At 34.0% G+C, this 27,949-nt stretch overlaps 1 protein-coding gene and 1 long non-coding RNA gene across 2 annotated transcripts; one reads left to right on the top strand and one right to left on the bottom strand.

Annotated features, from left to right (window-relative positions):
• Positions 1 to 138: 138 nt before the first annotated feature.
• LOC116433093 (murinoglobulin-1) lies at positions 139 to 27,549 on the bottom strand. The gene is made up of 26 exons (XM_031990820.2): positions 27,064 to 27,549; positions 23,704 to 23,873; positions 18,798 to 19,036; positions 18,292 to 18,408; positions 17,064 to 17,230; positions 16,780 to 16,861; positions 16,417 to 16,650; positions 15,793 to 16,035; positions 14,755 to 15,086; positions 12,914 to 13,275; positions 11,648 to 11,796; positions 11,086 to 11,209; positions 10,399 to 10,561; positions 9,526 to 9,754; positions 8,981 to 9,186; positions 7,732 to 8,081; positions 7,038 to 7,282; positions 6,413 to 6,661; positions 5,473 to 5,865; positions 4,461 to 4,695; positions 3,766 to 3,938; positions 2,636 to 3,032; positions 1,694 to 2,007; positions 1,446 to 1,500; positions 827 to 1,051; positions 139 to 622 (listed from the first exon to the last, which is right to left on the bottom strand). Exons 1-26 carry the CDS (start codon positions 27,153 to 27,155, stop codon positions 438 to 440), a joined length of 5,730 nt encoding a protein of 1,909 aa, XP_031846680.2. The 5' UTR covers positions 27,156 to 27,549; the 3' UTR covers positions 139 to 437.
• Positions 6,468 to 7,723, top strand: LOC116433094 (uncharacterized). Its single transcript, XR_004236230.2, has 3 exons — positions 6,468 to 6,616; positions 6,997 to 7,327; positions 7,645 to 7,723. It is a non-coding gene; the product is annotated as an uncharacterized LOC116433094 (long non-coding RNA).
• Positions 27,550 to 27,949: the final 400 nt, after the last annotated feature.

Genomic DNA, 27,949 nt, shown 5'->3' with positions numbered 1-27,949 from the left:
TAGAATATTCTCTATCCCCTTTCCTTCTCCCATTCGCACACTCGCGCATTCATTCACTCACTCACTTTTACTCTCTCTCTCTTTCTTCATCACGTTTGTCGACGATACAAGAGAAATCAAAAAGTTGAAACTCATCGATTACGTCAAAAGTGTTTGTAATTTATTTACAATTTTATTGACTCGATAAAAAATAAGATGATCTACCGTTAATTATGTAATTTACATGTTTGTAAATAAAAAAAAAAGAGACACGAAAGAGAACAAAGAAATTATGTGTACACCCTGCGTGATGTTTGCAAATAGCATATTCTTCATAATCGAGATTTACAGATGAAACGAGGCACTCGCTTGTTGGCGCATCGTGAAAGCCAACTGTAAAATTCAATGTTATTTGCGTGTTGAATGTCGATAAAAAAAAGTATACAAGTTTTTTGCTTTTAATCGTCGATCGGCCGATTCTCCGGTTTTAAACAGAATGTCGTTCGTGCCATGATGATCTCAGGGGGAACGCCAGTTACCATCGGCAATCCGTATACATTAAATGAATTGTCCAGTGTTTGTTTCTGTTCGTCAGACGAAAGGATATCCTTGTCCTTGTTTATGATTAACGCTAAAGTTCCGGCTGCAAAAGAATGTTTTTTGTTACAATAAATATTACATATTACTTGTGTATTGTAGGTATGTATTTTATGCGTATGATGGTTGATTATCGTTGATCATATGCTGAAATGTTTGAATATCGTTGATTATATGATAAAATGGTTGAGTATCGTCGATTATATAATAAAATAATAGATTATCGTTGATTACATGATAAAATACATACGGGAATCTAAGGGGGGGCAGGAACAACTCGGATCCAAAGTGAATTCGATAGTAGCACGAAGACGTCGAACTTCTTGGGATGCATTCAGGTCCAGCAACAATCTCGCTTTACGCAATCGTCTGATCGCTACTTTAACCGCGGTATTCGCCGAGCAATAAACATTGCTAATGTCCAACGTCAATTTGTCGACACACGTGGGACAAGATTGTGTCACTTTTGTCACCGCTAAATTAAAATTTTACGTTCAAGATTAACGATGATAAGAATATTAATAAACAACAATAATATAAACATTAATAATAACAGTATTAACAAACAATAATAATAAGAATAACAACAACAGTAATTAACACGTTGAATGCCATGGGTGTCACGGGTGACCCCCAACTAGATCGAATTACTATAGTTCACTTAATGAAACGATGATTATTTGGAAACATCTTGATATTATAAACAATGCTACTTAACGCGGTGCCATTCAGCTAGATGAATGTGTAGTAATATAACGTAATTCAATAAAATGATTAAATATTATACTTTTTCCATTTCGTGTATTTTGCTCCATAAAGTCGTGCGGCATTCAACGTGTTAATAATAATTCTGAAATATGTTCACTTACATGAAATTTGCATGTCACTGTCTGTCTTGTATAAAGTTTGGTTTTCGTTTGCTCCCTTGAGAAAAAGAAGAATTATTCCCATAAAGTGTGCGATAAAGTACGAAATTGTACATTAAGTATGCTAAGAAATCGGGGATCAATTAGAAAAGACAGTATCTATCGTTGAATTTCATTTTTGTTTAAATCTATATCGTTTATCTATATCAATTTATTAAATATATTCGTGAAATATTATCAGTACTCTTTACCGGAGGTGTTAACGAAGAATCGTGCAGACTGTTAGCACTGCTGACGGTTTCCGGTTGATAGTCGGATTTCTCAGGTTTTACGTAAACCGGCACTGGTCCTTCGACTCCTTCCGGAGTTTCTAATTCATGACTTACTACAACAAAGGATGGATTCCCTGGCATCTCTGAATCTTCTATTTCTTTCACGAAAATCGTGGACGGATTTTCTCCAGTGCCCAAAGCTTTTACGCTGAGATCGGCGCCGCCAAAATTAATGTTGCGATTCTCGTCTAATTCATCTGGGGTCAAACCACTGCCAGACTCTACCTGTGGAGCTGACAAAACTTCGTCACATTGAGATACTCGTGAATTGTATTAGATATATTCACTGGAAATTAGAGCAATTCAATTGTTTATAAAGGATTAACACTCCGTCGGGAATATAGTTTTTCACCAACACGGTTAGCAATATGGATCTTGTGAGTTCTGTAAAAATCTGAAAATATTCTGAGTTATTTATTATGGTTTCTGATTTAATATACAAATGACACTCTAGCCAGATTTTCATTTCATTTTGCAATAGAAATTCAAAACCGTGATGAGGTTGTGAAGAAATGAGATTTTCGGCAGGTTTTTAATGGTCTATATTGCCGGCGGAGGTTACACGGCTCAAAGGGGCAAAGATAATGAATTATATTTTTTTTCTAGGTCATTTTTTCACGATATCGATGGCACAATTACTTTCTTAAATGGAATCTTACATTGTTATATCTACGTTCTTACAGGGATTAAAAAATACAGTTCAATGACCTAAATGGGAACATTTAAATATCTTTGCCATTTTTAGCGTTAGAAAATAAGTTTCGAGGACGAAGTTATACTATTATTATGACATCACTTTAACATTATTTCTCGATAAGATCATAATTCTTCTACGTGTGATTTATCCTTCTTTCTACTCACTGTTCGAATGATTGACAATGCTGTTGTCATGGGTGGTCTGTACAACGTCCGAAGTTTCCTCTCTAACTTCTAAATCCGAGTTTTCTTCGAACGACACATTATCATTAACAGATCGCATTCCAGCGATCGATTCATCTTTTCTTGAAGTTATAGATTTTCTATCCGCCTCGTTGATTCCATTGTTCATCTTATTCATATTGCTCGTATCCTCCGTGGACTGAAAGTTCTTTGCCGATTTTTCCATTGCTTTGTTATCTTTGAAACTTTCCTCCGGTAGAAGTAATTTATTAATAATAACCGAATCTTTCGCTAACAGCGTTACTTTCGGTATTATACTCGGTGTCGATGGTTCTTCGGTAGGCTCCGCGCTGCTACAAGTCGGCGCGAAATTATAGCTCTGGAAACATTACGTTTTGCCATTGATTATTTCTCGTTAAAATAACTAATCTTGTAATAAACAATATTAAATAACTAATAACCAAATAACTAGTTTCCTATTTAACATTTTGTTAGATTATTTTGTAAGTTCCTTTTGACGGTACAGTTTGAACATTCTCTCGGAACGCTTTCTGTCATTGAATTACGAAATTAAAATATTGCTTTAGCACAGGCAAGAAAATAATAATGCAGAAGAAAATAATTATAAGGAATATAATATAGACTGCGAAGGAAATGACTCACTATTATACTTTTAAAACCTAATTATTATACATATCTATATAATTGAAAGTAAATCACTGAAAATCTCAATATTCATAATAGACGTGACAGTATCACCTTCTATATTGAAATTAATCCTTTGCACTCGGGAGGTGACTCTCACTCACCACTTGATTTCATACAGTAAAACTATAAAATTTGATATTTAATATTATACTTTGTATAATGCATCAATCTGAGAAGTATTGAAATAAAATAGCTTTGTTCCTCAATGTACGTGTGATATCTCTTCGAGTTAGTTTCACAAAGTATTGTCTTTATCTCATCAGAAAATGTTAAAATATTTTTAGTAAAAACTTCCGAGTGCAAACGGTTAATAGTATCTGTTCCAACTTCACCGCATAATTTTATCGCGCGTTAATTTAACATTGATGTAATTAATGTAACCGTCTGCGTCTGTTGACACTTACACTCGATATTGTCAATTCCTGTTGGTAGTAATCGTAAAGTTTCACGTTCGCTGGCTCCAGATGATCGATAACAGTTTCCCTCACTACCGTGAACGAAATGCAGGTCTTCTGACCGGTTAGCTTGTCAAAATAAATCGAAACTACATTGTGGTCTTCCTCGAACCGTTTCACTTCTGTAATTCAAGTTTTAATACGGATTTCATGAACTCGCTTTTTTCAGTTTTACAATGTAATTTAATAATGAAATCTAAAATGTTAAGCGCAACTTACGCTTCATAGTAAGAATTCTTTAACACGTTGAATGTCGCGATTCACCGAGCAAAATACGCGGAATGGAAAAAGATATAATATTGAATAATTGAATTGAATTGTGTCATTGTTATTGCACGTTTACGTTGTTAAATGTCGTTGCACTAGGTAATATTGTTAATAATATAGAAATGTTTTCAAATAGTCGCCGTTTAATTGAGTGAATCATAGTAATTAGATTTGATTGGGGGTCACCGGTGACCCCCATGGCATTCAAGGCGTTAACATAATTAGTTTTTGTTTCTATTAGATAATATTCGGTAATATTGCTGGACTCTCGCTCTACTCACGATTTTCGAAATATCGAAAGTTTCACGAACTTGTGGTCTCTGTATTTTGCAGTATCAAGCATTGGTTCATTAAAATAAAAAATAAATGAATCTTACTTGTCGATGGTTTTCCTAGCAACGAATATAAACTTGTCCGATCTGGAGCATAACCGCTTATCATTTCAACTTCGGCTACAGCCATGTTACTTTCTTCATCCGCCATTTTGTAGCGGGCGCAAATCGTGATTTCTTGCACCGCACATTCGTTCTCGCGGATCCGAGAATGTGCGGACACCGAAAGATCGAACGCATCCGAACTAGTGGCGTGTGCCACGTTGTATTTAATGTTACTCTAAATTCGGAGAAAATAAACATAAATTAATATATAATACAACGTAAATATAATATAATAAGATGATTGAAGATTAAAGATTGTTACGTGTAGTAGAAAATTTATTTTATAAAATGATCGTCGCTTTAGAGCAATATTAATGTAAATATATAAAATAAAAAGTTGTTCAGATCAATGTCCTTCACAATAAGTATAAAGGTCAAGATTATCCGCGTAAGTCCCTTAGCACCTCGAAGACTTTAAAGAGAATTTAACATGGATAAATATTACTCAATTCTTTTGAGTTCGAATTAAACGTTAATCTTCTATTGTCAATAACTATATCTTGGAGCAAACATAGACATAGTAGAATATCCCTACAAGTTTTCTCTTTTCCCAATAAATTATTAACACGTTGAATGCCATGGAGGTCACCGGTGACCCCCAACCAAATCGAATTACTATGGTTCATTCAATTAAACGATGATTATTTGAAAACATTTCTATGTTATAAATAATGCTACCTAATGCGATGCCATTCAGTTACATCAACGTGCAATAATAATAATGCAATTCAAACAAATGATCTAATGTTACATTTTTCCATTTTGTGTATTTTGCTCTATGAAATCGTGCGGCAATCAACGTGTTAATGGCAAAGTTGTTGCATCGATTATAGTTGACAAACGAATCGTAGAGAAAGAAGTTAATGTAAATATTTACGAAACACAACGATCTCTCATTTTCTACAAATATTCAGCTGAATAGATCAGAGTTCAATGAAAAGTATTGTCTCACCTGAACTAACACACAGCCCTCGCCCTCCGCGAATATTTCAACGATAGTTGGTAAAGTGGGCAGTCTGATTTGCGTTAGGACCATTCGATTATCGTTATGCATTCTGTAGACCTGGTCCACTTCCGACGCTGTCACGAGGACAGAGAGATCGGTGTTGTTGACGTTCATAGCAGCGGCATATTTTGTTAGAGCTTCCAAGGCAAGGACCGTGTCCTGCGTGGACGTGAATCCTCCTTTGGCATTTCGTTGTTTCGACATCCAACGGACAGCCTTGAAAGCGTGCACCATATTCTCATCCCCGCCTAACTTGATTAACGTGAGAACCGCGTACGCTGTCATTTCGATGCTCAGACTTAGCGAGGGTTTAGATTTCTCCTCCCACCAAAGAAGATCCTGGAAATTATAATTTTTGCATAAATACTGAATCTGTTAACATATCAGTTAATAATTCTTAGCTTCATTTGTAGTTTTTTATCATATCATTCGGATCGAATGATTCCCTTTAAAGGCGATCGATAAGTTAGCACCGTGTGTATTATTAATAATGAATTCATCAAAATTGTTGTACTCGTGTAATAATTAGAACACGATGAAGCTTTTAATTGAATTGATGAAGTTTCTCATTCGCACTTTTCGATGAACTTTTGTAGAAAGCTTCTTTGCTTGATAGTATAGTACCTACTTATTAATACTTTGCACTCGAGAGGTGACTCTCAGTCGCCATTTGATTTGATATACCAAAATTATAAAGTCCATAAATAAGTGGAATATTGAAATAATAACTTTGTTTCTTAACTTATGTATGTTCTCTCATTCAGTTTGTTTCAAAGAATATCGTCTATAACTTATTGGAAAATATTGAATAATTCTTATGAAAGATTTCCGAGTGCAAAGGGTTAATTAGAGGATATTGTATGTTACGTAACGTGTCGGTTCGTACATTGTGTCGCGTGGCGCGATCCATAAGTGATTTCATCCAGTAGTTCGCTCTCGAATGTCCCAACAAAGCGAACGCGTACGTCGAGAGAACCGAAGCGTATAAATCTTCGTTAGTGTTGTTCATTCCATTTTCCACGCAATTCAACGTTTTATAAAGTTGCGGTGTCGGGTACAATATTCCAAATTCAATAAGGGAGATTAGAATGTACGCTGTCAGCGCTGTCGATGAACTGTCGTCTTCGAGACCACCCTGTAATAAAAGTACACATTAAATCAATTGAATATTTGAGATTTCTGAAGCAATATTGTGACAAAGATTGACAATGATTTTATACGTTTATACGTCTACTCAAATTGATTCAAAATCATTAGCAGAAAAACCTGAAACGCGTATTGAACTTCTAAATGTTAGAGAAAAAGAGAGCATTTATCTCTTACTGTTTGAATAATTAAATTCTGTGTATGTAACATTGCATTCCAAATATGAAAGCTTGATATCACCTAAATGACGACTGTTAATTCTGTGCTTTTGTTACATCGCGTCTCACGTATTCGTGTAGATTATAAATGCATAAACATCCGTAGGAGAGCAATAATGAATGTATATCAACGTCAGAGGAAAGAACCTTCATCGCCTTGTGGAACACTCTGCCTATCACGGGGAAACAGCCATTTTCCAGTTGTTTATTCATTAACCAGCTGGCGGATAGCGAAAAGTCATGCTCGTCGATGTAAATTAGACCACGAGCTTGGACGAATGATTTTAAGACGAACGCCGTTAACCATATCGAGCCTTCGGATTCTGAGCTCTGCCATCCGAATGCCGAATAGGAGCCATCCGGATGTCTATAATTCAGCTCCCTCTGATATCCTTTATCGGCAAACGAGTGAAACGGTTAATGATGTTCAATTAGCAGTAAGTATTTTCAAGATATGTGGATTAGCAATTTAAACACTTTATAATTCTACTTGTATAAGAATATATTTTATCCTTCTACTTGTACGACTATATACTTTATTATACTACTTGTACGACTGTATAGTTCATTATTCTATTTGTACAACCATATACTTTATTATTCTACTTATATAACTATGTACTCTATAATTTCACTTACACGAGTAGATACCTTATAATTCTACTCGTATAAGAATATATTTTATCCTTCTACTTGTACGACTATATACTTTATAATTCTTTCTATGGGTTAATGCTGTTGACTGTCCCGTTAGATACCAGTATAAGTCAATTATTTCGAACATTTAAGGACATAATCGAATCTACGAATGATTTAGATAAAAGAAAATGAAGGTACACACCTTTCTCCATATTCTTAATCGCTTTCGCTCTAAGTTCAGGATTCTCGATACCGACAGTTTCCAGGTATCTGATCACATGGATGTTTGGCACGAATAGGATCATGTTCTGTTCACCGCAGCCCATTGGTAGTCGCACGAGATCGTCCAAATTTTCGAGCGCTGGTCCCAGTATATCCCCTACCATGTTTACGTATGCCCTACCGCTGTCCGGAATAACGTCGTCCGGCAGTATCAGGTCCCACACAATCGTGGAATCATCGCTGAACTCCTTCGGGCAGATGAATGCCGACTTCGTGACTTCGATGGGGTAACCTTCCGGTAGAATGAGCACTGGCTTCACAATGACGTCTCTTAAGAATAAAAGACAATATAATAGCAATAGTAGTAACAACAGCAACACCACCATCAATAATAATAACAGCAACAATAAAAGCAATAGAGAGTACCTTGAAACTTGGTTTAATCTATTTCGAAGGGAATGAACTATCCATAAAAAAAACGCGAGGAGAAATAATCCAAATAATCCAATTAGTTCGAATGCAATCACAAGAAACAACTGCTAATATATACGTTAGGAAGAAATGACAAGATCTTCTGTCATGACGAGTATACACCACCATCAATAATAATAACAGCAATAATAACAACAGCAACAATAAAAATAATAGAGTACTTTGAAACTTGGTTTAATCTATTTCAGAAGGAATGAACTATCCATTAAAAGGACGCGAGGAGAAAGTGAATTAATAGTAATAATAATGATAACGATAGTAATAGTGACAATAATAATAATCATGAGATGGTAATATTCGTATTGATGGTTACGCTAATGTAATATGAATATTATTGGGTAGTTTAATTTTCGAAAATCCTCTGTACCAAAACGAAGTTTTGAAAACGGTTTATTGGAAAACGAATTGTTTATTGCTACTCGATTATAAGAATTCTATGCCTTTTTAGTAAGTGGTAAATATTAATCTACAGAATCAGCATAGTCCATCAACGATATTTCTACCGTAGGTGTCAAAGCAGACCTTTTGAAATGTTAACTTAAAATTCTTTCCTCAGTTTAATCATTGTCCCACAATTGAATTTCGGACATTCTCTATGATTAATTTTATAATTGTTATTGGAGAAGTTGAAAAGTCAATTCAGAATGTACGACTGAACTTTGAAAATAATTTTAAGTTAAAAATTCGAAACCTATCTTTCGACACCTTCGGTAGAAATAGTGTTAATGAATAATTACCGTGTAACGATCGACACTCCTGGTTGGCATGGATTGGCGACATTAGCGTCGACCACAGCGGACACTGTAATGTTAACTTCCCCGATGATCAGAGGTCTGAGAATGTACTCGTAGACAACGGTGTCCCGCGAATTCACGCAAAAGGAAGCGGTAGAATGCGACAGATGCAGATCGAGTCCTGGCGCCTCTTCTAGTGTAATCTTTACCTGTAAAATAAACAACACTTTTACAGTCAATTATTTATTTAATCACTCGCCACTTGATTTCATACAGTAAAACTATAAAATTTGATATTTAATATTATACTTCGTATAATGCATCAATTAATAAAATATCTTTGTTCCTCAATGTACGTGTGAATTCTCGTCGAGTTAGTTTCACAAAATATCGTCTTTATCCCACCAGAAAATGTTAAAATATTTCTAAGGAAAAACTTCCGAGTGCAGAGGGTTAATAAATAAATTACTAAATAAATTACTAAATAAATTAATAAATCAATTTCACGCGCGACTTATTTACCACAATAAATAATTCATCGAACTTACAGGTAACCGATGGTGCATATAATTGAAGAGTGACACCTTCATATGCAGCATTTCTCCGCGTTTCACACTGTACGGCAAGGTGTAGTCGAGGAAGAACTGTTGAAACGCTCTTATAGTGGTTGGCGGTGCAATACCGAGACCGTGTACAGGCGAAATACATGTTGTGTAGCCGATCCAGTCGGTGATTGTGTGCGGGAGAGTGCGTTCTATTGTAACTTTACCTTCTTTCCTGCGAGAGTAAATGTAATATAAGGGATGATTCTGACAACTGGATCAATGTTTCTGTTGTTGGATACGAAAAATGTTTATTTCGAGGTCCGTGGTAGTTTCTATGGATTTGTTTTATAAATTTTTGCAGATATTAAACATGGCAGTTAACGTGCTAAAGAAATTTGAAGAGTGGATCTTTTTAAAGCCACTACTATAAATATAATGGTTGCTAATTATAGAAGTCTTACGATTAACACTTACAAGCTAAAGAAATTCCTTTTTCGATCTGGCTCTTAAAACTTAGTTCACGAAAATAGGACACTGTATATGCATCCGTAGTTTACTAGTGGATATCCTTAGTAAATAAGATAGCACTCAGAAAAATAAATCAAAATATCCTTAGTAAATAATATACCATTAAGAAGACGAATTAAAATATTCTTAACACGTTCGCTACTAACGTCACATATTTGCGCGATGAAATGTAATTTCATGAAAATGAAATTAATCCTTAGATATTGTTATTAGAAACCATAAACGACGACATTATATGTAGGAACTCAATGACTCGTTTCAGTTTAATTTTTCTAATATTTCGTTTAGAAGATTTATTGGATTTAAGAAAATATTATAATTGAGGAACAAACTAATCAGTCGACATACCCTGTAGGTACTAATTCCCACAACCATGTTTCAGGGAAGTATGATCTCAATGCGGCAGTCGTATCAGCCAGTTGGTCAACGTAAATTACTTCTGGCCTACCACTGTCATGGGCAAGATAGTTTATCAATGGCACAGCTGTAGGTTGCATTATCCTTGATGCATCTGAAACAAACAAGCAAATTGTGAATGTTATTGCCAATATTTCACATTGTTTCCTTTCCTTCCTAGCTCTCCCTCTCTCTTATACACAGCGAATCTTACTATCGTTCATATCGAATACGTGAACTGAATTAACAGAATGCATTAACTACTTCTTCCGTGAACTTGACAAAAATCGACATTTTAAACAACTTCGATCTGATTCCTTGCTTATCACGATTGAAATGATTTAAAGTACATTTAACAGATTAACACGTTGACTGCCACGCTGGTTGATGCTCGGGGCTTCCAAACCGCTTGAGAACGATTACAATGGGAAAATCGATGTTGAATAAAACTATTTAGTAACATAAGTAGCTAAATAATAGTGTAACATGAGCACCGTGATACCGAATCATTAATCATTATTTCTAATACCATTTGCGTTCGTTATGACAGTGTTACTATACAAAACGTTTAAAATTCTCGTGGCAGGCTATAGTGTTAATATGAATACGCGGTGTAATACGAAAATATAGTATACTTGCCAGGTACACTTGACATTTGTTTGTAGAACGAAAACCGCGTGAAAGAGTCCTTATAGAAATGTTTCCGGGCTATATCACAGGGCCGTGTTATCACCAAGTCGCTCATTACAACTACTCGGAAATCCTATGGAAAGAATAAAGAAGATAAAGTACAAGACACACCTCGGAGCAACATGTAACACGATTACATAAATATGCAGAATTCGTTTTCGAGAAAACTGCGCTTTCTGTGTATCATTAAAGGCACCTCCTTATCCTCTATGAGAACGTATTAACACGTGTACGTCGAAAAATGATTAATTCAGGAGATATTTCGACGATCTTGATCACAGTTGAGAAGTAAATCATAAGGCAAGCGGTTGATACTTTATTCAACATTTTATATTAAATTTTCCATTTTATAATTTTGCTGCGTTCAATCAAATGGCGACTGAAAGTCGCCTCTCGAGTGCGAAGGGTTAATACTAGAACTGTCGTAAGATCAGTGATTCTTAGGCATTCGCAAAGTCATCGAATAGATTTTTCATGCTGGAAACATTGGAATTTCTGACAAGTATCTTACAATGAAATCTTGTAAGGCAGCCACGTAGTTAACGCCTCTGTTCTCGGTCATCGAGTCCCTTTTCCGTCTTCCTACGAACTGGTCTAGAATCATTCTCACAGGATTGGGCAGGTGATCAATTTCTTCCATTGATTGTTCCGATATTGGCGCTGTAAAATCAATATCTATGAGTCGCGTATGCATGATTCTTGAAGCTAATCATTATCATTACATTAACACGTTGAATGCTGCACGATTTTATAAAGCAAAATTCACAAAATGGAAAAAATATGATATTAAATCATTTGATTGAATTGCAGTATTATTATTGTACGGTCTTCTAGCTGAATGCCACGAAATTAGGTAACATTATCTGTAATATAGAAATGTTTCCAAATAATCGTCGTCTCATTGAGTGAACTATAGTAATTCAGTTTGGTTGGGCATTCAACGCGTTAAACAAATATCGTATTGTTTTGTAATGGCAAAGCGATACGAGGATTTCGGTGACTAAACCTTTACGCTTCAATTTTGTAGAAAGTATTCGAGGGCGACTGACTGCGAAGATATAAGAATTTCATATTCACAGAAAAATAAACGGCACGAACTTGTGGAACGATCTGATACCTTTATTTAATAAAACTTAACGAAACTACTCAATCGTAGTAAAAGGTACAATTATCACACGATTCAAGACCGAATCAAGAACACCGAATTATCTCGAAAAATATTAGCGATTCGAACATATCAATCAAAAGTCACTGAATAGGAAATACTATCGTACTTGTGAACGTGTTAAATAAATCCCATAATACACTACCGATCAAAAATGTCGAACCACTTGATATATAACAAATTAAAAAATTACAAATTAAAAATTATATTCTATATATATATATATAAAATGAACTAACAAAAATTATGTATCTTTATATTCAACTAATACAAGTACTGCATGAACTTCCTTTATCATAAACAAAAATGCCCCAATAAGAGTTTACAAAACATGGAGATTCTTTTAACCCTTTCTACTCGAGAGGTGACTCTCACCGTACAATTTGATATACCAAAATCATAAAGTCGTACATATAATATTAAGCTTCGTATAATCCATAAATATGTGAAATATTAAAATAATAACTTTGTTTCTTAACTTATGTACGTTTCAGAGGATGTCTATAACTCATTGTAAACTGTTGAATATTTCTAAAGAAAGACTTCCGAGTGCAAAGGGTTAACCGATGTCGCAAACTTTTGACCAACAGTGCAGTCGCAACGGTAACCTACGTTTGCAGTGGAACCACGGTCGCACTGAATAGTTCGTCGGCGACGAATGGAACTTTTTCAGTTCATCGAACGTTCGAGTGGCGTCGATCAGATTGCTCCTCGAGCCAGCCATGAATTGCGTTGATTTGTCGACGGCGGAAATGCCGCAGAGCGACCAAGGTGCAGCCTCCACGTGGTACTGAGTAGCAGTACCCGGTATTTCGACATTTGTGTGCCAAGCACTTTTCACCTTGTTCTCGAAACAGTGGCCAACCTCTATCGTATACGTGGTTGTAACGACTTCCCCGTCAGCTCGTACGTAATAAAGTAATAGTTCCGAGACAGGGGCCATGCTAGGCGTGACTTTTACGCTTAACGGGAATCTGTTTAGAAAAAGATTAGCAGAATGTTTAGAGGATACAATGAAGATCCGATATCATCAGATTATTCGAGTCGCTCGGAAGCCAACTCGATTAACCCCTTGTCGTACAATAACGTGTGAGACTCGTGGTGGACATTTTAAATAGAATTTAACAAACACAAATATTACTCAATTCTTTTGAATTCAACTGAAATATTATTCTTCCGTTGTTAACCCTTCGTCGAATGTCGGCATCTTGCTGAGATCAAATTTCCATGTTTGGAATAGCAAGTTGCGAACAAATGATTGAACTATCCGAGCAGCGAGAAATCAGTACACAGTTTTCTTATTCTCTATGATTTAAGCATTCGCTGTTTAATACGTTGAGTGCCATGGGGGTCACCGGTGACCCCCAATCAAATTTATTTACATTAGTTCGCTGAATTAAACGATAATTATTCGAAAATATTTCTATATTATAAATAATGCCACCTAATGCGGTGACGTTCAGCTAGATGGACATGCAATTATAATAATGTAATTCAATCAAATGATTTAATATTTGACTTTTTCCATTTTGTATTTTTCGCGACATCAAATCGTACGGCATTCAACGTGTTAACTTAGCAGAATCTGCAGAAGGTTTTGTATACTTTCAACAATCTTCGTCCGCAAAGGGTTAATTATTACATTGTAGAGCAAACGTAGATATAGGATACATATCAAATTTTCCTCTTTTTCCTATCGCAGGTGAAATATAAATCACAGGGCAAGGGGTTAAGTCGATTTTTTCATATTTTCCGATTTTTGTCAATTTCAATGGAATAGATAATGTTCTTTTTAGTTATTCAAGGATTTACTCGTTTTTATAGCTTCTGAATATTTTGTACAATTTCAGAAGCTATAAGATTAATTTTCTTAATTTTTATTTTTTGAACTTAACTGCACTGGCTTCTGAACGACTCATTCAAACGACTTTGTCTATGTAATTTTCTGACTCTTCGAGTTTTATCGGAAAGTTTCCAGTAATAAATAAGACAACGAATACAATTTGTGATTAATTAAGTTCTATCGATTTATAAATGAGCCGCTCACTGGTCAAATCGATTAACTCCACTTTTTGCAATTATTAAGATTTTATCATTAAAGCGCCTCATTGGCTCTTAACCTTTTATATTTAATATAAATTTCATTATAAGAAAAACATTGCAATAATAATAGTTACTTCAAGAATATACTATTTTATGTAGTTTACATACCTGTTAGATTTAAACTATACCTATGTTAATCGAGTAGAATACATTATGATTATTTCGCATTCAATGTTTTTAAAATTAATATATAACTATCGCATCACTTTTCTCAACTTATTGTTTCGTGCAGTTGATCGGTTTGTCCAATGAGTGGCTCAAATAATAATATAAATCATTCAGTATTTATATAACGACACAATGAAGATATAACATAGTTGACAAGAAAAAAGCAAAATCAGTGAATATACCTATGTACAACGTTGCTTCGTTCCGTGTGGTTGTCCGGAGGGTCGACGGCGCCTAATATATTATGAAATTCTGAATAATTTAATATGGTGTCCCGACTGGGTTTGTGTTTCACGTGGCCGTGTATCAAAAGATCTCCTTTCGAATTAATCGAATAATAGAATGGAATGGACTCGTTAATGGTATTCTTCGACGATACTGTGTACATCACATTGAAAGAATATTTTTCACCGCATACGATAGGCTGATTCCCTCGAGCTACCGCCAAGTAACTGTCGGACGGTGAATACCAAGGATCTACATCGATACGTGCCGTAGGTTGATCCATGAAAACCTGATAGACGTTTATATTATCGATCAATTTTATCGTTTTCTATGAATCGATAATTCGTAATGTTAACACTATTTCTACCGAAGTAGAAATTTTATCTTACAATTATTTTTCGATTTTAGTCGTATATTCTGAAGTGACCATTCAACTTTACCAGTAACGATTATAAAATTAACAGGAAATGCCCAGAATTCAATTGAGAAATAATTATTAAATTGAGAGAATAATTTTAAGCTGAAATCTCCAAAGGTGTCTTTTGACTGCTTCGGTAGAAATAGTGTTAAGTTATATATTTTATTCAAATAAATAATTCTTATAAATTAATAAGTCATAATCTTTTCATTTATGAATTAATCGGTTAGTTCATTCATAATAGAAATAACGCACAGCTGTGGACAATAATTCGATTCGAAGGAATCTGTTCACGTTCGTACTCTCCTTCTGTGCGTTACCTTTAAGTAATTTAAGTTATTGAAGACTTCACGATTGATTTGATTTTCCGAGGAATTCGTACGATTGCACAACATTTTTATTTCGGGGAATAAAGATATTATGTAATTGTCATTGAAATGAATATATCAGTTGAAATTATTTTAAATCAAATTTAATGTACTCGAAGAGGATTTATTGCCAATGATTAAATGGATTTTGTTAATTATTTTACAATATTTTATATGTATAACGTGCAATAATAGGTTTTGCTACTCACCCTCCATCGGTCGTCCGGCGAATAATATTTCGTAGGATAGTCAACGGCGATGGCAATAAAATTCAATTGATCGATGCTTTTATGAGGCGAAGGTACGATAAAATCGATGAAACCGTCGACGGACGATCTGAAATTGCGACAGTGCACCACGTGTGGAAACAATTCCCCTTTTTCGAGCACTTTTAAGCAAAGCTGAATTTTCTCGTTTGGAGCCGGGGTATCATCTTGTCGTAAAACACGCAGCTAACAACCAAACATGAAAGTACAAGAATTAACATCCGTACAAATTCTGTCAATTATCATTTAACAACATTTAATCGAATCGTCATGAAATTCGAATGTAATTCAAATGAAAATGTTCTCCAGGCAAATGTGTTCAGAATATAGAATACAAATAGAATATATACCTATTAATGTGAGTTCTCAACAAAAATGTAAATTTAAATAAATTTAAGTAACAATTGTAAATTTCATTCTAAATTTTAAGGAACATTGGATTTGTTAAATAATGGTAACGCCTGTATCTTTATAAAATAATTGTTTTGTCATAAATTCTCTTTTCATGAATTGATCCACGAGAATTTGAGTTCGCACAAGTACTGATAAATTTGCTAAGAAGAATACCTTTCCATGGTAAGGCAAGCCCAACCTAAAGTATTTGGGCGTGTAAGGCTCGAATTCCAATTTTAATGCCTGATTCATAACCTTCGTCCGACTAATCGTAGTTTCTTCTACGCCAGTCCCAGCCTCTGTGAAATTCGCGATAAGTACAACGTTACTGGGAGCCACTGTGTAACAATCTAGACCAAGTTCCGTTCCAGTCAGTACAAAGTCGATACATCCGTATAGCGAGGTCACCTAAAACATTTGTTTAGAAATGAAAATTTCGTGTTTGATCAAACTTTTACCTAAAACTTAGACTGCTTCAACGACTAACGGCAAGCTTCGGAAACAAATTAAGTGTAAACAAATGAAATAATTATTTACTTTGGTCTCATAATTTTTCATCGGTGTTTGTGGAGTTGATTTCAGTCGCAAAGTACCTTTAACAGGTTTACCATAACTGTACCTGTAATATTATCTAATATTTATTATAAAATACAATTTTCATTATAAAATCAATTTAATTGTATATAAATCTTGCAATCTTATATATACATATATATATAATAAAAAGAAAATATTAAATTCTCTTCTGTTACGATATTTATAGTTCCAAGTGCTACAGCCGAATACGCACTGAAAGATGCTAATAAAATTTGAATAATTACTTAGCGCAAACGGTCCACGTCACATTATCTGCATCAGCTAAAATATAGCCCGGTGATTTAATCGTCAGTTTGAACCTCGGCAGAACGTATTTCTTTACTTCGAATGTGGTCGTGTGGATTAGGTGTCGGTACGATTTCTTCTTCTCCACTCTGATTTTCCATGTTCCCTGGCATATATAACGAACATCATTCCAACAATTGTTTATCATTTCAATCCATTCTCTTCTAAATGCAACGTCTAAATGAAGTACAGTGGAACTCCGTACAACGAGATTCAAACATTTCGTGTTACAGGGTTCAATGTTTAACACGTTGACTGCCACGAGAATTTCTAGCGTTTTGAATAGTAAAACTTATTCCTTAATAACAAAGACAAATGATTTTGAAAATAATTATTAATGATTTAGTATTACAGTAGTCATATTACGCTACGATCTAGCTACTTGTGTTACTAAATATTCTTATTTAAAATCAAGTTTTTTATTGTAATTGTTCTTCAGTGATTTGGAAGCTCCGGTCATCGGTGACCACCGTGACAGTTAACGTGTTAAAAATTCAACTATTAACCCTTTGCACTCGACGATATTTTTCATTACAAACATTCATTATTTTCTGATGAAATATTAACAATATTATTTGCAACTTACATAAAGAAACGTATTACATAAATTATGGGGCAGAACTGTTTTATTTCTATGTTTCATGCGTTAACCCTTTGGCTTACAATAAAGTGCGAGACTCGCAATAAAGATTTTAAATAGAATTTAGCAGAAATAAATATTACCCAAATCTTGCGAATGCAAATGAAATATTCCGTTGTCAACTATTATATTTTAGAGTGAAGGTGGACATAGAATGTGCATACAATTTTTCTCTTTTTCCAATACATTATTAATGGCGAAGTTATTATATTGATCACAGTTGAGAAGTAGATCATAAGGTTGATACTTTATTCAACATTTTATGTTGAATTTTTTATTTTATAATTTTGTTGCGTTCAATCAAGTGGCGATTGAGAGTCGCCCCTCGAGTGCAAAGGGTTAAGCTGATACTTTGCTGGTACCGGTTTCTTATGGAAAATTCCATTTTCATAGTTATTTTTCGACGATTTTTTAAATCGCGTTATAGATTGTCCTACTGTACAACTGCAATAAGCTTCAAATGAACGTGTATAATATCTTTCGTAAATAAATTACACTCGTCTCTTTAAACTTATATAGTTTCTTACCGAGTTCTGGTCTGGTGACAAAGGAAACGATAACTGCGCCATGCCATTTTCCATATTCACGTTCGTCCATTGCGCTACCCTTATCTCTAATGGATTGTCAATCCATACTTTCGGAATCTATAATGGGAACGATATATCAATAATGAATTTTGTGTAATATAGTTTTTCATTATAGATCGTAAGTTCTTATTCTCTATTGCATTACTTTTCTTAAGAAATCACGTTAAATCAATATAGCATATTAAATTTGGTATTGTATCAAATGTTAAAATTAATGTTACTGCATACAGATTAAACTTGATACTATTTTTCTTATATAATTTAATTTAATTCTAATTTAACTGAAATTTTTTTAATTTCAATTCCACTTAAATTTCATTTGTTTCATTTGTCATAGAATAATTCTTTGAAAAAATAAATGCCGATTTAGAATGCAGAAAAGAACTTATGCGATAGATTGAGCCAATTTGAAGGTATTTTTTATCTCGTATGATAAATCAGTTTACCGACTCCTTCCAAGGCTTTAAATCGTGTTTAAGCATGAGGATCCTGATGTTCACATCTTGTCCCGGTTTATACACCGATTTATCCGTCTCCACGAAGGTGAGCAACGAATCGTGCTCGATGAAACATTTTATCTCGGAGTCGACTGTGTAATTATGATTATCGAAGCTTATTCGTAGCCGCAACCGTCCGCTTAGATATTTCGTTGACGGCACCATTAACGCCAAGCATGTTTCTGTGCCTGCACACAAATATTTAAACAAATGTACACACTTTCAAAAATTATTATAAATGTAACTAATACAAACAGTCCGAATGCAATCACAAGAAACGACTGCTAATATATACGTCACGAAGAAATGGAAAGATTTTGTGCTATGACGAGTATACTCGTCAAACTTTAAATTGCAATTTCAGTGAAACCGAAAATATATTCGTAAATTCTAGGAAGAATAAAAACATATAAATAATTATTATGAAAAAACTGTACATAGCGTGAACGAAATAAGTATTATAGATCCAAAATATTGATGTTTTTGTGAAGTGCCGTTATGTATTGTATCTTGCTTTATTCAATATCGATCAACAACATCAGATTGAACTAAACATTTTTCTAAGTAACTCATTTTTCATGAATCTTCGTCTTTCATATGCGAATTGTACATGTTTAAGTTAAGTAAATAAATAAATAATAGGAATAAAATTTAAAAAAAATAAAGCAATCGTTTCATTACAACTTAATTCTCTGTTATAACAACCACGTGTATTCTACGTTCGACGAGTACGGTCGTCATTTATTGTTTGTTACCCATTTTGGATATACACATTTCGAACAAGTCGCGTCAGCTAACTGGATAAAATGTGAGCGAGCCGGGACTCAATTTCGAAACGGCATTTCCTATAATATTATTTCCTTTGTTTTTCTGTTTCTATTGTCGGTCGGTCCTTTCGTCTCGTCTCGGACTCTTTAAATAAATCGTAAATTGAAATTGTTGTCGCTTCCTGTGGGGGAACTGAATTGGTCGACTCCCTCTCTGGAGGGGAAATAAGCAATCGCTGGAATACACGGGAGACCCATTTATATTGTTATATACGGGGTGAATAACGAAGATTGGCTATTTAACCCGATCAAGGTCCGACTTCGCAGAACAGACTGCGCAAAATAATTAGACTTCAGTGGAGAACTCCGTTTGTCGGAGCACTCATGGGGATAAACGGCATTTCCAAACATGTGCCGTACCATTCCGCCATTTTCCTGCGAGCTGCGATCACCTCTCGTTACAGACAGCTGTAAGTTACGCGCTGAGCGTAATGACGAATTACGGTAGCGACAAAAACATGAAATTACCGTTTCGTGGCAGTCGTTTATGGTTTTAAATGTTCACGCTTATTTTCCGCGAGATAGCTATACTGTAAGTGAATAGCTTGTAATTATAGATTCACACTAACGGTCAACGGTAGATCACGATCAGTCATAGTCAACGATTTTATCGAGGCAGTCGTATTGAACGATTAAAAGCAATTAAATTATATTGTATATATTAATATACAATTATACATATTAATATAGTTATAATTATATTGATATATATTATATATATATATATAATTCAATTATATTGTTATGTTGTATTAAGTTACAGAATTCAATTCTATTCCATTAACTCGTTTATTTAACTCGTTTATTCAATATGTTTCAGGGGTCTTTAATCGCAAATAGAAATGCTTCCAATTATGTATAAGAGAGATCAAACTTCTACTTTAAATATAAAATGTTAATGAAATAAATAATATTAATTTAATACGTCTTCCGCATAGAATGTGTTAATTATTCATCAGCCATGATCCTCTTTATTATAATATTACAGTAAATTATCAATTCTTATAATTCTATAGTGAATTATTCACTTTCGTAATTGTATCGTGAGTTATTCATTGTTATAAATCTATCGTGTCTTTATATTCTATTATAATTTATAATGTTATCACATATGCTTTCGTTGGGTTACATGTTATTTACATTGGCAACGATCACGATCGGTTTTGATTTGACTTGATCTAACTATACTGATAACCGCTCGTGTGAATCAGGTCTTACGGTATGTTTATAGCTGCACGGAGAGCGAAACGAGGAAATACATTTTGTTTTAAACGAAAGCGTTTATATCGAAGTGACGCGAAGCATAGAGTTACATTCAGTTAACCTATGAACGGTGCAAACGTGAATCGACGCTCTCTTTGCTTCCATCTATTCGTCTATGTATCTGCAGCCCCTTTGTAAACATATCATCCCCTTCAAACTCTGTGAACATCTCACTGAAGTGTCTATTTCTCGTCTTATCGACTTACAGTTTTCTATAGTTACTACAGGTTTATATTTTTTTTCTATAGTTTCGTGTAGTTTTAAATAACAAGGGAATCCAGAACTGTTTAAAACGTCCTCTGTTCATGGTGTTAGCAATAAAACACTTCTCCGCAAAGGAAAATAAAAGTACAATTGATTGTAAAGAAATGAATATTAAGATACTTAAAAAGCTATTGAGGAAACCTGTCATCAGTATAATCACTTTATTTAATGAAATTATCCGTACGAGGTATATCCTTAATCAATGGAAGATTTCAGAAGTCATTATAATTCTTAACCCTCTGCACTCGACAATATTTTTCGTTATAAATCGTTAGGAAATCTTATATAAACTAAGGGTTGGAACTAATTTATTTCTAAGGTTCATGTGTTGATACCTAATAAAAAATTGAATATTGAATTTCAGTGTATTGAATCAAATGGCGAATGAGAGTCGCCTCTCGAGTGCAAAGGGTTAAACCAACAGAAATTTTTGTTGTAAAAAGATTAAAAATTGCAATGGACAGAGGCAGACTTATCTTCTATTAACAGTTTGATTTCAGAGACAACGACTCAACGATTGAACAAATCATGGAGTTTAAAGTGCGCTATTAAAATTATATCCGGGAAATATTGAGATTTTTTAGCCTATATCTCTGATACTAATTATAAGTCAGAACTGCAATTATATGAAGTAGTCAGCGGTGAAGATTTTAGACAGGATTCAACAGGCATCGGCGTTACATGATTCTTGTGCATTCAGATTAATTGAATAAAATTAAATATGAAATATTATACTTTAGAGCAGACATGGGCAGAGAATATACCTAGAATTTGTCTCTTTCTTCAATAAATTATTAATGGTAAAATAGTTGCATCGATCGTGGTTGAGAAATAAATCGTAGGCTAAGGGGTTAATACATTTGAGGATAATTTAACTCCATCAGGAGTCGAGACTTCTAAATAATTATAATTATAATTAATTATCGTAGTCTTTCGCAAATATCTCAGAAAGTAAGGCGATGGTAGACGTGTACAGGGAAAACTTATTAAAAATTACGTTGCTGACAACATATTTGTCAAGGTTATCAAAGTCAGCAATGTAAATAATTAGCATTATTTCTGGGAATCTCTTATCGAAGCGATACCAGTGAAACAAAACGCAAAGGTCACTCGTTCGTTACATACACGAGAGGTTAAAGGTCTAGATTCAGTGGTGAATGATAGCGGAACTATTACCGTAACAATTCATTTTCAGTAATGTACACGAAAGATATTTGTTGTAAGAAAAATTTCGCGTAACGACGATAAATAAATTTCAATGATTATTTAACGAACATTATTGATATCAATGGAAAGACTTTTATCTTATTTTTACGGTCTACTTTAAATGGAAACTTCAATTCATTTCGAACCATTAATGTATGGACGATTGTCGACTATTAGAACGTCAAATCTTTCGAATATTCAACAAAAATAAAAATGTTTGTTTAACAAAAATTATGTGACTCGATAGCTTATAATTAGGATTGAATTATTGGATATTACTAAAGTTTCTGAAATATTCGGGAACAACTTGTGCGTCTGACGACGAACAACGAATAACTACTTCGAGCATGTTACAAAGTTATAAATCTTTTATCATTCTTTATACTTTATACTTTGTTATATTCATTTGTGCCATTCTTCCTGGCAGACAAGAATATTCCAATACTATAAGAAAAATCAAATAAGAACCTTTCGTTACGCAAGATTTTAAAATGATAAACATTATCAAAAATCTATAGTTTTGTAACGCAGCTTTTATTATATAGGACTATTTGCATTTTCTTGGCGGCGACAAACAAATTAAACTTAACTTAACAAATGAAACAAGAAATATGTAATCGTCGATGAAAGTTTACTTCCTCAGCGCTTATTGAAACTTTACATTTAATATCAGTTAAGTTCAAATTTCATTGTTTTCCTAATACCTTTTACGATTGCTTTTGTTTAGGTGTAACCTTTTGAGTACTGAATACTCCCAGCTGAAACGTTCCGTACGGACGGAACATTTTTTCACGTATCTTACCGCCTAAATCTCGGTGGACTCTGTTAATTTGTGCAAGGCGTAATTAAATTGTAATCATAGTTCCTCGGTATACCCAAATTGAATAATGCTAAGAAACGTGTATATTTATCTTGTACACTTGTAATTGTCACTCTGGTACATCAAAGATACCAAAATGAGATCAAAAACATCAAAAAACATGTATATACGTGCGTAGCACTCAAAGGGTTAATTACCCTCTCTCTGTGTATAGAGGCGCAGATGCACCTCTGGCTGATAAAAATGTAAATAAAAAATTTCCAAAATTTGCCTAGAAATGCTATCTGTGATAGCATAACATTTGTACAATTTTGATTGAAATCGATGAATTTCAATGTAGTGGTAAATTCGTGTGCAACCAAATTTTATTCTTTACATGTTGCACCGGAAGTGCATAGGGCGTGGTTACACATCAGTCCATAATTAACGTTAAAATATTTGTATACAGAGAGACGACAATTCATTTTACAATTACCTGTTTTCAAAAGATTGGAGGTAGTCGCTAATAGTTCCGTTTCCTTGACCCACGATGGGGACAACAGATCGAGGGTAATAAATGCAGGTGGTTCCAAATTGTGCAGAGATAGACATCCACGCTCGACTTCTCCGGCTAGAAATACTTTCGGCGCCATGAAAACATATCCCCTGAAAATAAAATAGAATCAGCGCAAATAAGGCACTTCAGGTGAACGATTAACAACTTCCATTACTCGTTTAGTTCAAGAAAACTGATTCATTCTGATGAATCTTATTAACACGTTGACTGCCACGAGAATTAGGAGCGTATTTGAACAGGGGCAAATGATATTAGAAAGAATAATTAACTATTTGTTATCACAGTACTCAAGTACTACTATCTAGCTGTTAATGTTACTAAATATTTTTATTCGACATCGATTTTCTTATTGTGATTGTTTTCAAGCAATTTGGAAGCTTCGATTATCGGTCACACCTATGATGGCGGTCAACGTGTTAAGTTTATTCGTAATTCGTAAACGACTTTTGTTTTCTTGTTTCAAATGTATATATTGAAGCTGATCTGTGCTGTTCATAGTTTTGTTTGATCACGTATAACTGTGCTGATGAGTAGTGAATCAGCATCGAAAATGAGATAAGGAAAGATGAAAACTGACAATCAGACGTGCATTCCTACTAGAGATCAACTACTGTACAGCAAAAATTTTACTTATTTTTTACTCATTTATTTATGTATCTATTTCTGGCACATTTTGCACCATTTAGTAATCATTCACAAATATTCATGAAGCTAGTTATTCATGATTCAATCTAATAACACGGTGACTTCTATGGAACTTCTAACAAGACAAACAAGTCAATTAGTAATTGTGTGCATATGTCTCATAAAAATTAATATTACACACTAAACCTATTTCAGTGTTTTATCGTCTATCATCCGGATAATATTTAGCCAAGGAAGCTTTTTGAATTCTTGATTCCCCATAATTTTCAAGTATGGATTTAAATCTATCAATAATGTTGCTAAAGCCAGCCGAAATATAAAGTAATCTTTTGAAAAGAGCAGTATTAACGAGAGAAAATTGTAGAGTGAAATTTTCATCTTCAAAACAAGTGTCGAATAATGTGTTTAAGTCGTTGGTAGCAATGAATTCACATTTATCATTGAGAGAATAATATTCCAACACTTTTCTGGAATTGGAAAATTATCCAAAATGTAAAATGAGTACCACATGAATTAAGTGAACGGAATAAGCTTGATCGACTGGATATTTGTTCATCTCTGCTAACCCGATCCATCCGAGAGCCACTTTTCATGACAATCAGCTCAATGGCTGATAATTAGCTAATAAGAGCAAAGCACCTGGTCATAAACCGAAACCAATTTATTGATGGAAAGTTTTATTGACTGTTTGGCGGTATGTAAATAGAGTAATTCGCCATTCATATTTAAAAAGTGGCGAGTACATTGGCAAAATGCACGAAAAATTTAATTCTTTGCACTCGGAAGACGACTTTCAGTCATTTGATTTGACGCGGTGAAACTATAAAATCTGATATTTAATATTGAACTTTGTATAATGTCTTGATGCGTGAAATATTGGAATAAAGTATCTTTGCTCCTCAATGTACTTGTAACTTCCCTTCGAGTTAGTTTCAAGGAAAATCGTCTTCGCCTCGTCAAAAAATGTTAAACATTTCTAGTGAGAAACTGAGAGAGTGCAAAGGGTTAAATTTCTATAGCTATCATCGATTAATCGACCTGGGTATATAATTCTTCGTGATAACGCTCGATCGTAAACATCACAAAAAGCAGTTACAAAATAGAGAACGTTGTAGTACGAAGTTTTGCAACATTCTTTCTACTATTCAGCTATTCAACCCTTTCCAGCAGATTTTCACTTCTTTGAGCATCCTTTCTCACGAACTCCTTTTACGTAATTAATATTTTGAACATAAAGATAGTCTTAAAACCGCTATATAACAGGGTTCATTAATTCCGAAGATAAGAATTGCTTCAAGAAAGGCATTTATGTGTTCAAATTTTGTTATGGAAACTCTATTGAAGCAGATGGAGTTTATTTTGATTAAATACATCTATTCTGAAAAGAGATATGAACTTCTTAATATTTAATTAATAATCCGACATTTCATATGCAACTATTGAATAGTAGTTAAAAATTGTGTTTTGTTGTAAACTATTCGATCGTGTCCAGTTAAAGTACGGCATAAGAATATTTATAGTCTAATTTCAATAATGATCAGTGCAATATCTTTGATGTACAATTATCAATACAATAATTGTCAATAACAATGTAATCTTCAATTATGAATTAACCCTTTGCATTCGAGAGACGATCCACGGTAATAAAAATTCTAAAGTTTGACATTCAACGTTGAATTTTCTATAATATTATTAATACACGAAATAATATAACGAAACAGATTTATTGTTTAATTTACATATGGTTCCACACCACGTGAAGTGTACAAATTGTCACAGATATTTCACCAGGAAATTAGAAATATGTATTTCGTTGATTACCACAAAAAATATCAGCGTTTTGTGTATCACTTATTCTTTCCGCAGCAAAGATGAAAAGGAAGAATTATTAATTATTTGATATCACAATTCTTACGTTAAACTATTATCCAGTTATTCACACTACTGAACATTTGTATTCGATAACAGTTATCTTACAAGCTACAATTGTTTTCTCATAATTTTCAAGCTCCCCTAGTAGCACAAAAATATTGGTTTAAAATCTTTTCCAAATATTTGAAAAATATTTGTTAAGCCACACTTTTTAATATGAATAAAATTTTAGATCTAAATATTGTACGTATGTAAAATAAATGCAAAGTGAATATTCAGAAAATATCAACTAAATATTCGGAGAATATAAAATAGACATTTAAAAAATATAAAGTAGATATTTGAAAAATATGTATTTAATATTTAAATGACTAGATCTGGTCGTCGATAACCATCGTGACAGTCAACGTGTTAACACATTCACGACCGGCAAATTGTTCACTTTTCTAATACTCATTACCGATAGAAAAGAAGGAAATCTTAAGTTAATTGCTGCAAATCTCTGACGCTACAGGGACAAAAATGTCTTTTGAAATATTAATCGATCTGTTGTTTGAAATGTAGAACTTTCCATTAAAAGAAGTCACAAATGAAAACGAGCAGAGGAATAAAATATTCTGAAAGTGTTTGCATTTGGAAAGACGTGAATCCACGTCAACAGTCGCGAATGTGTTAACCATCGAGCGTTCTCAGAGCGCTCTCCGCAGTTTTGAATAATGAATAGCGCAAGAGCATCGACGTGTAGATAAAAGTATCAATTACCGATTATTCGATATAGTCGTGTTTCCTCCGAAGAAATGTGAAGACGCTACCGAACAAACGAGTAGCAACAAAAACACCTGTTTCTCCATCATATATGCTTTCAGACGTTCACACTGTTCATTCACGAGAAAACCATATCCGCAAACATGTTTCACGAACCGTTGTACGATTGGTCCCAAACGAATTGAATAAACGTACAGATACTTAAGAGTTTTCTGCGCAACAAAATTGTCTAGACCCGAGCAAGAACGTGACCGGTACACGTAGCTGTATGCTGCGCGCAGACTGAAAGCACGATATTCATTCGGTCCCTCTTATTAACCCTCTGAATAAGGAGAAGGGTTATGGAGTTCGACTGATACCGATTAGAGGTTGTTTTATATCATCCGTTCAGACACGGAACGCTTATGGAACGGTTCTGCTTTATTGTTGGACAAACACGTATAGAATTGTGATCGAATTATACTTTCAATGTTCAAAATACCATTTGTTCTTAATCTGTTAACGTGATAGCCGCTATAGTGGTCACCGATGACTGGCGCATCGAAATTGCTCGAGAAGAATTGCGAGAAAAAATTTGATATCGAATCAAAATATTTAATTATATAGGTAATTGACGTAGTCTAATTTAAGAACTATGGTACGAAATCGTTAATAAATGATACCGATCAACTTTTTGGCTCGAGAAATTGAAAATCTCGTTGAAATCACATTAAAAATTCGAGAAATAATAAGAAAATTAGGCGTTTGCAAGATGCAAACACTTCGTCGCAAAAGGTTAGCGTAAGAATCTTTAACTAATTGTATGTTACGAATGGCTCAAGCGACTTGTTCCTGGTTTTCTGTGGACTATCGTTAGGTGATAGGGTGTCCAACAGTTTGTATG

The sequence above is a fragment of the Nomia melanderi genome, chromosome 7 (assembly GCF_051020985.1).
Source record: "Nomia melanderi isolate GNS246 chromosome 7, iyNomMela1, whole genome shotgun sequence".
Taxonomy (NCBI): domain Eukaryota; kingdom Metazoa; phylum Arthropoda; class Insecta; order Hymenoptera; family Halictidae; genus Nomia; species Nomia melanderi.
Note: the sequence above shows the minus strand (reverse complement) of the source record. Positions and strands in the feature narration are given on the sequence as shown.

Bases quoted from the DNA above. Each gene is read 5' to 3' on its own strand.
- LOC116433093 (XM_031990820.2), bottom strand. From the start codon at position 27,155: ATGATGGAGAAACAGGTGTTTTTGTTGCTACTCGTTTGTTCGGTAGCG. The intron at 9,755-10,398 runs GTATGTCGACTG...TTACTCTCGCAG, and splicing joins TGGGAATTAGTACCTACAGG to GAAAGAAGGTAAAGTTACAA. The intron at 3,033-3,765 runs GTAAGTGTCAAC...TAATGTTTCCAG, and splicing joins AGGAATTGACAATATCGAGT to AGCTATAATTTCGCGCCGAC.